Raw genomic sequence first — 12,754 nt, 5'->3', positions numbered from 1 at the left:
CTGTGTCAGGCAGAAAGTGAACTCCAATTGCAGCCAAAGGACCACCCCCCACTTGGAAGTAGAGGAACTTGTCACTGACAGGGTGGGTCAACAGAGCACAGAAAAGAGTCAGAATCTTGGCTGAGTCTAGACGGCCCCCTCCACTCCCCTCCCCTCCAAGTCACTGCTGATTTGTATGACACCTACTTTCTTCCAGGTTTCCTGTTACAGCAAAGGTGCACAGCTGAAATCACTCCAAGGTCTACAGTTTCACTCACTTGAAACTGTATTTTTGGCAACTGGCTCTCTCCACCCATGTACCTCCACAGGTGTTTCTGAACCCCTTGTTAACCTACCTTCTTTTCACCCACTTGGTAATACTGCTCTCCTCTGCATCCACATTTGTTAGCCTCTCCTTTTCCCCGCATCTCATGGGGCTTCTCTCTACCCCTTTTCTCTTGGCTTCCTTAGTCTATTTCTATTCCTCTTCAATGAATTTGGCAGCAAAAGCACACAAGGCTCTCACTCTCCCAGCAACACTAGGATCTCATGTGCAGGTAGGCTATGTGGTGTGGCTGGATGCAACAAGCTGAAAAACCTCGCTACACTGTGTGCTTCTGAATCCAGGGAGAACGCAATACAGGCATTCGTCCATCCACAGCCCTGCTATACATAGGTTCAGGTAACCTCACCGCCCTGAAGACATCTTACCCAGCATATGTCCGTTGATATAAAGACTCTGGATCCAGGCTGGCAGCGTCTACAATTATTGCTTCATCAAAATTTTTCAGGATTTTTACATTAGCCTTTTTGAGACCAGACTGCAATAGAAAATTCCAATATTAATAATCCAGGGTGGGGGCAGATAAAGAGAGAATGTGCAGAATCTCTCCTCTCTTCCATGACACCTCCTGCTCTATTCTTCTTTTTCAAATGCAGGAAGCAGGAATGCAGGTGGGTGAACAAAGATGAGTGTCCCCACCAATCTTCTGCCTGAGGCAACTGCCTCAATTGGCCTCCTGTATGGGCCAGCCCTGCCCACAAAAGTCTTCCAGCAACCAAATATAGGACAATGGAGTCAGATGGGGAAAAGATAGAGGGACCAGTTTCTGAACAAGAGCCACTCAGACCAACCAACAATATGTTGCCTTTTGAAATAAGACCAAGAAACAGGCATGCACCTGGGAGGAGGAGGAAGAGGAAGCGCTGTCCATAGCACCCATGTGGGAGTCATTGTCAGGAGTGTTGCCGGGGCCATGAACAGTCAGTGTGATGCTTCCACTTGCAAACTCATCACCTCGGACCGAATGGATGAGGTCATTCAAGTATTTGTAATAAAGGTTGCTGGACAGGAAGCCAGGTAGGAAAACCTGGAAGGACGGGGAGAAAAAGAAGGGAAATGTCACGAAACATCACATTTCAGAACAGGAGGTACACAGAGAAATCCCTGAGGCAGAAAAGGGGACCTGGCCAGAACTAAACATGATTCGAACCCAAGGTGAAAATAAAGAGGACAGTAGCTATTTGGACCTCCACAAAGGAACTGCGCAGAAAACAGAAGTACATCATGGTGAGAAGAGGTTTAACGATGCCAGAAGGCCAAGTGTGAACACACCTCTCAGTTAACAGTTTCCACTCCACTTTCAAGATCACATGAAGGTCCAACAAGAACAATGTGCTATTTTAAATCGACACCAGCTTTCATAAACCTTTTTCTGAAAAAAAAAGCAGTGGGAGCGGGGGGGGGGGGGAGGAAGTCTTTTTCACCTTCTCCATTGTGGTCCAGGCTTGCCTCAATGGAGTGGTGAAGCAGTTGGGGAGTGGCCCTCCTTCCCGGCAAATATTAGATTCTATTTCCAGTCGCACCGAGTCATCAAAACCGAGAGGGTGAGTGGCTTGAAGAGAGAAGTACCTGCAGCAGAACAAAAAAGAGATGCAAAAGGGAGGCAGTTAAAACAGGTTGGAGTTCAAATCCACCGCCTCAACTTCCCCCTCTGACCCCTTGAAACTCCCCTTATTAGAAAGCAAGCCACAGTCCTCCCTATGGGTTGTATCACTCTGCAGGGGCACCTGGTTTAAGAAGCTTAAACTTCCCTTAATTTTTGAGCTCTCCCCCCCCCCCCCCATTCTTGTGCCACTGGTCAATTTGAAACCACCACTGCACTTCTTTCCAGCTTTCCTGTTTGAAAGGTTTCTATGTTTACAATGAAATTCCATGCTTGGGCACTAGATGGTGTTTGGAAGCCACAAAAACATTCTTATCAGAGTCTTGGAAGCCAAAGAAACCCCAAATCTTGAACGAACACACACACACACACACGCACACACACACACACACGCACATGCACACACACACACACGCACATGCACACACGCACTTTTTAACAGACTCTTCCTAGTAGAAGATAAAAGGAAATGGGAGCAGAAATATGAAGGCAACCACCGTGAGAGGTCACATTCAGGGTACTCTCTCCCTGCCACCCCCAAGTTGAGCATCCAATCAATGCATGGAATTCAAAAGATTTCGAATTCTAGGCACTGTCCATTAAGCCAAGGGGCTATAAGGTTCTGCAAAGGAATTGGGCCTATTTAATAATAAAGCCCTAGTTGAAAAGTTCCACTCCCTTTCTCCCCACTGCAAAAGAATACAACAACACAGAAGTGTCCCCTTCCCATCCTGTGCCAAAGCAGTTCATCAGAGAAGGGTGGGTGCTGCTTGCGCTGTTGCACCTCAAGGCAGAGCAAAAGAGGAGGCAAGATCCACAACTACCCCCTTGTCTTTCCTCTTTCCGGAGAGCTTTTGCAAGATTAGAGAACTACAAAGAAAGACTTTTACTTTCTTTAAAAAAAAAACCTGCAGGAAGTGGAAGCTGAGTCAGTTAAGTATGAGCTTCTGTTCTGACCATCCCATCCAGGCAGATTCTGCTCCAGGAGAGGGTTGACAGGACAACTGCTTTCATGCAGACAAACTCAGGCCCAGTTTCTGGTGTCTCCATATAAAGCTGGGAAAGACCCGTTTTGAAATCCTAGAAAGTTGCTGCTAGTCAGTGCAAACAACGCTCAGCTAGACCAGTGGTTCCCAACCTTTAGGAGCCTGCGGACCACTGAAGCAAACATTGGAATTGTTGTGGACCACATGGAACCCCCTCGATCCCCACCACACACAAAAAAATACAATTCAATTTGGTAGCCCATGGGGATGCGCTCAGTGAGACCCTGGAAATCCCAGTTGTGGAGGGTCCATTCCCCACCCTCTCTGGTGGTCCATGGGGTAGCAACTTACCAAGTGACCGCTGCTCCACAGACTATCAGAAAGGGAGGAGAATCAACACTCCTGCAGGTGGCACTTTAGCAAATGCTGGACCACCAGAGGCAGTGGAGAACGGACTACCTACAGCCACAGCCAACATTTCAGTGGTCCACGGGGGAGCACTCACTTGGTGAGACACTGGAAGTGGTCAAAGGTGATAATCTTTTTTTCCTGAGACCTTGCAGACCACTTCTCAGGGTCTCGACTACAGGTTGGGAATCACTCAGCTAGATGGACCAAAGGTCTGACTTGACAGAAGACAGCTTCCTATATTTATAATGCATGAACTTTTCTCCAACCACCATGAGAGCTAGAAACCTGGGTGTGTGTTTTCGCTTTTAATGTTAACTTTGAATTTTTCCGGGTTCCTTGTATTGCAAAACATTCAACCACAGACCCTTATACAGCCAGTTAAATAGGTGTAATGCTGCTGGTGCAGAACTTTGATCAGAAAGAGCAGGGCAGGGTGTGGAAAGAGGGGAGAACAAAGACATCTCATGAGATGGACTCACTTGTCGTATAAAATCATAGCATCATTCTGCGCCTCCTGCCCATCATACTGGCCCTTTTTGGCAGCCAGCTGAGACTGGAAGTTGTCCCCTGCCAGCCAGAACTGCAAGATATTAACTGCATCTTCTTTCTCCATGAACTGGAAAACAAAATTAAGATGTGTGCCAAACATCCCGTTAGCATTTTCTAAGCCTCTTTACACAGAACTCTTTTAACGGCGAGGTTCAGCAGGTACGTTACCAAGAGGCCTGCAAGATCAAGTCCAGGACCACACGACAAGAAATAGGGAGAGGCTACCAAAGCAGGACTGGTACCACTGGGCATGCAGCCTTGCCAGAAGCAGCCAGGACAGCTGCAACAAAGAATGTTCTGCTGGGACACATTCAGAATTTTAAACCCCAGCAATGGAAACAGTGTGGACTCAGCACCAGCCTAGAATCTGGCTGAAGAATTCCATGTGAGGAAAAAAGTGATACGTTTTCCAATTAACAGCTTAACCTGCCAAGAGAAAGCGCTTGCTATAAATATACCCGACAGTTCTATGGGACTTCTCACATCTCTGCTTCTCGACTGCGTGTTTTAAAAAGCGACTACTTTTCAACCAAAGTCTTTGGTGTTTTTTTCTATTTTGGGTTGTTCTCACACCTTCCCTTTGTCACACTTGCAAGGGTTTTATAGCTTGTAAAAGGAAGAAGAGCTTTTAAATATACAGCCCCGACAGTCAGGAAACCAACTAATATCTTGGGGTGGAGATGATCAGAATATTCTGGAGGGGAGAATTTAACATACCCAATCCCACTGCTGATTTTAGATGCATGATGGTGAAGAGCAGAAAGGACACATGCCTTGACCAAGCAGAGGGAACTCTGACTCAATCACTCAATCAAGCGTCTGTCTCATCCTTGAGACAGACACTGTATCTATCTTAGGGTCAAACTGGACAATACGTCCACTGCAATATTGGGGCCTGCGTGCTTGATTTATTACATGTAAATAGCATGCATGGGGGGAGGTCCAAATTGGGACTGTGGGGGGGGGGAGAGGGAGAGAAAAAGCTTATCAACACTTTGCTTCCTTCACTGGCCTTGTATTACCCTCTCCCACAGCTATTGGCCTCATGAGAGAAACTCCCAGTTGGAATCACTGGGAGCAAATAGCAACCTCAGGCTAAGGAGAGAGAGAGAGAGGAGATCCATAATGGAACCTCAATGGAGGCAAAAAGTGAAAGCCCCCTCTGCTGTGGTCCTGATCCAGATTTCCACCCACCCACCCATTGTGCACTATTTACATGAAAAAATCAGGCACATCAGCCCACATCACACAATAGGTGTGGCAGCTCATTTGACTCTAATTCCCATTTCACAAGAGGGGAACCAAGTCCAAGTCATCACTCCTCTAGGGCTGCTGGGGAGACAAACCCTGCTGAGATGGAATAGTTTTGTGTGATGCTTCTCAGTCACTACTCTGTTTATACCACCCACCTCCTACACTTGGCAAAATGATGCACCAGGAGAAGGAAGAAAGAGTCTCTCACCTCAGAGAAATAGAAGAGAGCAGATTCACAGAAGAGGATATCAGCCAGGTAGACAGTTCCACTGGTAAGCACCTCAATCTGGTATTTACAGAAGTAGTGACTTCGCAAAAATTCACTAAAGTGCCTGCAGGAAGGGCAAAGCAGCCGCATAAGAGAGCGAGGTACGAACAGCTCCCATCTTTTGAACTGCACAAGGCAATGCATTGGATGTCAATGCGAACAGACAAGTTTATGCCCTTGCAATCAACGTTTTCTCTTCTTCATACCACAGACTGGTTGTCCTTGAGGTTATCACTAAATGTCAGGACAAGAGCCTCCGCACGACAGAAGGAAATTTGACCCAAATTCTGCTTGGGCCAAGGAAGGTGTTGCAAGGACATCAGCTGGACCACTTACGAGGCCTCAGAAATAGGCCAAAGCATGCCAGACAGTACTGCCTGAACCTCCTATACAAGCTGCCTAGATGAGGCTTGCTCTTTGGTCTCAGCAGCTAGCAGATGCTGCCATTCTTGGTCCCTGCAGGCAACCCTCCTGTCTTTGTCTGGGTCTTATCCATCCCCTCCTGATAAGCAATGGGACTGATATTTAATGTGCCCTCTCTCTCTTAGTTTAAAAGAAGGGGTGGAATCCACTTACTCTTGTTCCATGGCATTAAACACTATAGACTGTGCCATGACGAAGCAGTTGGGGTCCACTTGTCCGTCTTCCCCACAAATCTTTGCTGTAAGGGGCAGCAGAACATATTACAGTAAATGAAACTGTATACAGGATATCGTGGACATACGATTGACTAGTTTTAAGAGTACATCTGTGGCAAAGTGTTCAAAGTTAATGACCACAGCTTCTCTTAAAGCATTCTGGGAAAAGGGAGAGGGAGCTGCAGACAGCATCCTTAGATTTCTGTGTGCTGACAAGGTAAAGTGGTAGTCTATGGCCCTGAAAAAATGGATTTGACACAATCTTACCCACTATGTCGTTTCTCATCAATTCTGTAATTGGTATTGGTTTAGCAGCATCCGGAGAAATATATTTGGTAAAAATTGTAACTGCATCCTGTTCTATACCTGGGGGAAGCAAGGAGACAAAAAAAAGCAGACACAGTGAACACATGAAATTTTAAAAATGAGGAACAGGCAGGCTTTGTTCCAGACCACAGTAAGCTTCGACAGAAATTGTTCAAAGAACATGTTTCAGAAAAGTTTTCCAACTTTTTTTTTTTTTTTGGCGCTCAACCTACACTGTTCTGTAATCCAACAGAGAGGCCTCCAGGTCTCTCATTCCTTTACTTCTTCATGCTTCGCATGACATTTAGTGAGGCTTGTCTAGTACACAACAGTCTTTGTGTATAGCGAGGTTTTTTTTTTTTTTAAGGCAACAAACTGAATCCTCAATACTTAGAGCAGAAAGCCCACATGGGACAAGAGCTAAAGGATCAAGCAACTAGTTCTGTGCATTCAAGGAGGCTTTGGAGTGGTGTTTTATGAAAAGCAGTGCTATCCATCCCCATCATGCACAGCAAGCTGCGTTTAAAACTGAAAGGCCTTCCAAAGTACTTTGATGACTAGTTGGGGCTGACTACTTGGGGTTCACTTTCTGTTTATCACTCAAACACATTATGTGTATAGTAGCAATAAGAACAAGCATCTGAGACCTGGGGCAGACATCTTTCCTCTTCATCCTCTTCCCCCAGGTATTCATTAGCCACCCCTGCCAGTGGGAAAAGTCAGGGACTACAGGCTGCCCAGCTTAAAAAAAAATGTTATTCCTTCACTTCAGATATAAATACATCTGAGACTAGCTGGCTGCAGTTGCTGGGCAGCACATTTTGTGTGTGTGGAGGGGGTGTTATTTCTCCCCTGTAGTCACAATGGAGCAGCCTCTGGGCCTGGAAGAATGAGCATTTTGGAGGCCTGGTAAGGGAGCATTTCCCATCAATCTTTCTCTCGCATCATTTTACAAGTTATTACTTTTTTTAAAAAATCCACCCTGGATTATCAGGCACACTGGATTATCAGGTAGAAAGGTGTGATATAATAATAATAATAATAGGAACGGGAATTCTATTATCTATTCTATTCAAATAGCACTGGTTGGGCACAAACCTGTTAGTGTCATCTGAAGTGGTTCTTTTGAGCCTATCCATGCCCTGGAAACTTGCAGAATCTGGGGAGGCTCCTCTCATTGGGAAAGGCCAAAGAGGATTCATTTGCACAGTCTTGCCTCTGAAGCAAGTCTCAGTCGCCCACTGCTGGACAACCTCCAGCACTGAGAGAGTGGCTCCTTACAGCCTGCCTATGCATGCTAAAAGTGTGCAAACAGAAGTCTGGGACAAAGGGAACGAGACAGGGCATGATGAAGTATGGTTGAGATGTGCTGGCTTAAGCAATCCTTCACTTCTAAAACAAGCTTTGCTCCTGAGGAGTAAACATGAGGAGATGTGGTTGTATGTGCCTCCAGCCCTCCAAATCAGACACTGTTGGAAAGAATCACGTTGTGTAGTGGCTGTACTTCATGTTCCCTTACATTTAAGCAAACCAGTTGCACAGCCAGCCCACCCTGAGGTTAAGCAAGATGGTCACTTCATGCAGCAAACCGGGGGGGGGGGGAGATCCACCTCTACCACTCCTCCTCCCTGGATTCATAAAAAAAGAGGAAATGTGGAGGTGGAAAGTAGTGCGTAGCCCACCATTCTCTTCTTCACACTCTCTTCCATTCTGTGTTCCTCTTCATTTTCAAATCCAAGAAGCAGGTGGAGGGAAGGAGGAGGGACTAAAGTGGGCAAACAGACACATTACTTGGTATGAGGGTGGCACTTAGTCTTGGCTCAGGGCTAGTGAAAGGAGGTGTGGCAGCAATAGGTGCTGGGAGAAGAATAAGGGCTTACCCCTTTCTCCCAGCATCCAATGCTGCTACCACAGTGCACTCCAATAAATCACTTAAAGAGATGACCAGCAGAGGGAGGGAATGCTGGGAACCCAGTCTTCCTTCCATGGCCATTAGTGCAAGCGGTGGTAGTGGTTCTTGATGCCCCCAACCCCTTCCTGCTTCACTTTCCTCTCTCCCTTAGTGTCCAGTGTCACTGCCACTTCCTACAATGGTCTCCAGCATTCTCTCCACCAGCAATTGGCAGTGGCTGTGGTAGGTGAATGCCAAGTCCTCCCATCTTTATGTCCAGTGCTATCATCACCTCCTCGAATAAGAATGAATGGGAACCCAGAATTCCCTCTGTAGCCATTATAGGAAACAGTGGCCATATCTATCTTCAATAGATATTGAAGGAGAGAGGTAAGTGAAGTGGGAAGGGATTGGGGGTTACTCTCCTATTACTCCAACATCAAAACTGACAACATTGTGAGAAATAACAATACTGTATCCAAGAGCCTAGAGGGTGTGGGGAGGACAAAGAAGAACATGCAGGCCCAGCAAAGGCAGAAACTAAATATCAGGGGTGTCGCTTTTTAAGTGCTTGGAGGAGTAAGACAATGTACAAGTGGAGCTGTAGCAGTAAAGAACTCAAGTGCAGGGAATTTTCATGTCTATTTCCTCCTAAGCTAAGGACTTAATTGTTGGGAAATACATAACAAGGACTCCCTGTATTGACTCCTTTTTAAAAAAAAAGACCATACAGATTTCATTCTGAAATCTATGATAATAATTTCTTGTAATCAAATCTACAAGCCTCTGTCAGCACAGAATCAGAGCCTGCTTTTCTATGCAAAAGATCCAGCAGTGGTCAAACATTCAACTGGCAATACACTATTTGAATTATTGTCAGCGTCACAACCAGGAAGACAGCTATAAAGCTCACTGGGTGATCTTGGGCCAGCCAGTCAGTCTCTCTCTCAGCCTAACCTATCTTTGCAGGACAGTTGTAAGGATGGGCAGTAGGAGAACAATTTACACCACCCTGAGCTCCTTGGGGAAAGTGCAAAATATAAACATTACTGTTAGGTGACAACATGGCAAACTATGAATCTTTATGACAATCAATGGTCCCTGGGCATTTACTTTCTATCCCCTGAGATACATGGAATTCTGTCTAGTAGCTACCATCCTGTATTTCTGAAAAGTTCTGGGGATTTAGGGCAGGACTCACAAAGTGGCTTTGGCTTCTATAAGAGGCCTGAAGGCAGTCTGGGATATGTAGTGGGGGTCAGCTGACAGCTGTGCAAAGAAGAAAATTAAAAAGCCCAGCCAATTGTTGTCATTGAATAGCTGTCAGCTGACCTCCACTACATATCACAAACTGCCCTCAGTTTCAAAAGCAATGTGCCAAGCACCATGAGAACCGGCTATCCAGGAAAACAAAGCTTCTCTGAAGCCCCCTCTGGCCTTTGCCTTCAAAGAAAGGATCCTGCCCACAGCATGGGCATACAGCCAAACAGAAACCCATTTCAGATTTGCCCTCCTCAGCTCTAGTGCAGTACAAGAGGCACATAGGCTGTACAACCAAGGCTCTATATAGTTGCAGTTCAACAGTACAGTAGCCATTAATAGAGGAACAGAAATTTTGATTTCAGTCTTTTTTCTCGGCAATTAAAAAAAATCAACCTGTTTTGGTCCCCATACAGAATCAAGAAGTTCCTCAAGATCAGATGCTGGAAGACATACAATAGAAGGCTTTGGCTAAGTTGCCTTATCCAGAGTCAGACCAGTGGTCCAACAGGCCCAAGCCTATCTTCTCTGACCAACACCAGCTCTCCAAGGTCTCAGGTGTCGTCAATATGTACATGTTAGGCCTAGGTTAGCATGTGGAGCCTGAACCACACTAAGTCAGTAACGGAGAAGTGGCTAGCAGTTCCTAGCTGCAAGAATGTGAGTAAACAAACAAAAAGATTGTTGTCTCTCCTTTGCTGCCCAGAAAGGACAGATAACAAGAATTACAACCCATTGGAATGTAGCACCTTTGCAGACAGAAAGGCGCCTTATCAAGCTGATGAAATGCAGTTGTGGATCTCCAGTTGGGAGGGGTAAGAAATAAGAGGGCTAGCAACCAGGCCCACTTTGAGAAGGTTTGAGGATAGAAACTTTTGTTTCTGATTCGACAGTCTAAATAAGTATGAAGTCATCTCAGTACTATTAGCATAAGAAGTAGATTAATGAGGGCGCAAGGGGGTGTCCGGGTTCCTTCTTGGACAGAGGTTTTGGGTGCAACATCCTGCACGCGGGGAGCCCATTGTCCACCACGGGCATCTGGCCTCACAGGTAGCCTGGAGCTAAAAGATCTACAAGAGTAACTGACCCAGGTGAGAGATAGGGATTAATAGAGATAGCCAGCTAGCTTTATTATTTTATTGCTGATATGTTTCCTAGATGTTTACGCCTCTAGCATTTGCTGCCTTACTGTAACTTTATGTAACCTTATGTACTTAATAAACTAAAATCTCTTTTACCAAGTTGTTTCATTGTCTGTTGGGAACAAAGGTTCAGAATCCTGCCTAGCCGTTCAGCAAGCTACCGAGTGCTCATTGAGGTCTAGTAACTTGAGGACTGAAGCTTCAATTGGGGAAAGCGCTCAGTGCCTGTAAGAGATAGAATTAAGCCTAGAGGGTCTCAGTGTCCCTGGACTGAGGCACTGGCACGTACAGGATGGTGGCAGTACTACTGAACAGGGGGCCTTGAGGGCTTTAGGGTTCGAGAACCAAGAACTCTGAGCACCCCAAACCCCCCTAAGTTTGCAACATCAGGCAAGAGAACTCCTCCAGCCCAGAAACCTGTATTGATTGCAGACGCCAACGACTGAATCAGAGACCCTCTGCAACACTCTGCCATTCCTTGACAGCCCTTCCTGGGGGAATCCTGCTTTTAGCTTGTTGTCCTGCCTATGCCCCACTGGGAAGCTGCTGGGTAAATAAAGAGGTATTTCCTTAACCCGTTCACCACTTTACACTATTGTGGCATAAACCAAGCTTCTGACAAAAAACTGCAGGAAGCAAACCTGTACACTTACCTTTCATAAGTTTTCCTGACAAGTCCTTCAGTGCAAAGGAGGGGCTGTTTCTATTGGATAAAGAGACTTTGGAAGAGTCTTGAGGTTCGTCTGGAACAGAATAGTCCTCTGCCTCAGGTGCTGCACACCCGAGGTGCACTCTGCTGCCATCCTGGCAAAGTAGCAAATGTTTCTGAAGGCTGCAAGTTCGGCCATTCAGTTCAGTGGCTGAGAGCTTGACAGACGGGGGCCGAGCCAGGCCAGAGTCCTCCAGGCGTTTGTCAAGCAACTCAGAGGAATAAGACACTACATTTTCGTCCTGTTTGAGGGAAGGGGAAACTGGCTCAGCCAACGAGCTGTGTTTGACAGTGTTCAGGCTGTGTGCTCTTATGCGGGACCATGTGGTAGAACGGAAACTCTCGGCCTCCAGCCAGAACCGGACCAGGTGTTCCATTCGACGCAGTTCCATAAACTGGATAAAATATGGGAGGGCAACATTGTCCCGAAGGACTTGCTCAAGCGTCTTGGAAAGGCTGGATTTGGTCTCTTGAGCCTGATAATCCAGACAAGATCGGCCTAAAGGGAAGGTGAGCAAACACATACATGTCAAAATGTGCCCCTGTAAGGATAATTCTCCCCTTCCATTGTTTGTATATCAGAACACCAGGGCAGTCAACTGATCTTGTCGATTCCTTAAATTAACAGATTAAGCACTTTACAGTATATGCATATCAAATACATATACGCATCACCAAAACCTCACTATAGGTGCCTTTTGATATCATAAAATCAAAGTGGCTTTTAGACCATCTAGTCCAACCCCGTCCTTGATTCACGAAATCCAGACCTAGGGCATCCCCGACAAATGGCTGTGCAGGCATTAGAAAAGTGAAATAGCTTACAAACAAGAACTACCATTCAGTTTTTGAAGGAAATGCCATCATTAACATGTTCTTTTTTTGTTGCCAAAACATAGCCTCAAAAGAAGAACCCTTGATCCTCAGCCTTTACCATTTAAAGCCAGATCATCCAACTAAAGAGTTCTGTAAATATTCTTAACAACTAAGCTGGACTCATCTCCAGATCAAGGCTTGCCAACCCAAAAAACACATTGTGTTCATAAAATGTGGCCCTGGTCAGCTGATTGAGAAAAGAGGCCAACGCTTACCTAGGTCTCCGAAGTGAGCAGCCTCCATGTGACTGGGCTGTTTTTTAAGAGCAGCTGTACGGCTGCTCGAGGAGTCCATGTTGGCAGAGATGGCATTGATGGCCACATGGCTTGGTCCGGCAGCCTCCAGCAAGGCATGGTTTCTGGTGCTTCTCTGTGGGGAATGTACCGGTATTGCAGCTGGAATGGGATTATTTAAAAAGAAGAAAGGAACTGAGGCATCTTTCAGCACTATTTCCAAACCTTTTCCGTTTGTTTAAACATTCCTTAGTGATCACAGTAGGGAGCGCTGCTTCTCCAGAACAAAAAGAGAGCATTTCCGTA

The 12,754-nt window shown here is 46.0% G+C and overlaps 1 protein-coding gene across 1 annotated transcript in view; it reads right to left on the bottom strand.

Annotated features, from left to right (window-relative positions):
* Positions 1-12,754, bottom strand: part of AKAP10 (A-kinase anchoring protein 10) — a 34,190-nt gene that overhangs the window by 4,642 nt on the left and 16,794 nt on the right. Inside the window, exons 3-11 of the mRNA XM_066636506.1 lie at positions 12,431-12,610; positions 11,284-11,838; positions 6,299-6,397; positions 5,970-6,054; positions 5,334-5,457; positions 3,802-3,938; positions 1,747-1,891; positions 1,161-1,349; positions 691-800 (exon numbers count right to left, since the gene is read on the bottom strand). Of these exons, the coding sequence (XP_066492603.1) occupies positions 691-800; positions 1,161-1,349; positions 1,747-1,891; positions 3,802-3,938; positions 5,334-5,457; positions 5,970-6,054; positions 6,299-6,397; positions 11,284-11,838; positions 12,431-12,610 (1,624 nt within the window). The remainder of the gene's footprint in view (positions 1-690; positions 801-1,160; positions 1,350-1,746; positions 1,892-3,801; positions 3,939-5,333; positions 5,458-5,969; positions 6,055-6,298; positions 6,398-11,283; positions 11,839-12,430; positions 12,611-12,754) is intronic.

The sequence above is a fragment of the Tiliqua scincoides genome, chromosome 8, assembly GCF_035046505.1.
Source record: "Tiliqua scincoides isolate rTilSci1 chromosome 8, rTilSci1.hap2, whole genome shotgun sequence".
Lineage (NCBI taxonomy): Eukaryota > Metazoa > Chordata > Lepidosauria > Squamata > Scincidae > Tiliqua > Tiliqua scincoides.
This window is presented reverse-complemented; position numbering and strand designations above follow the sequence as displayed.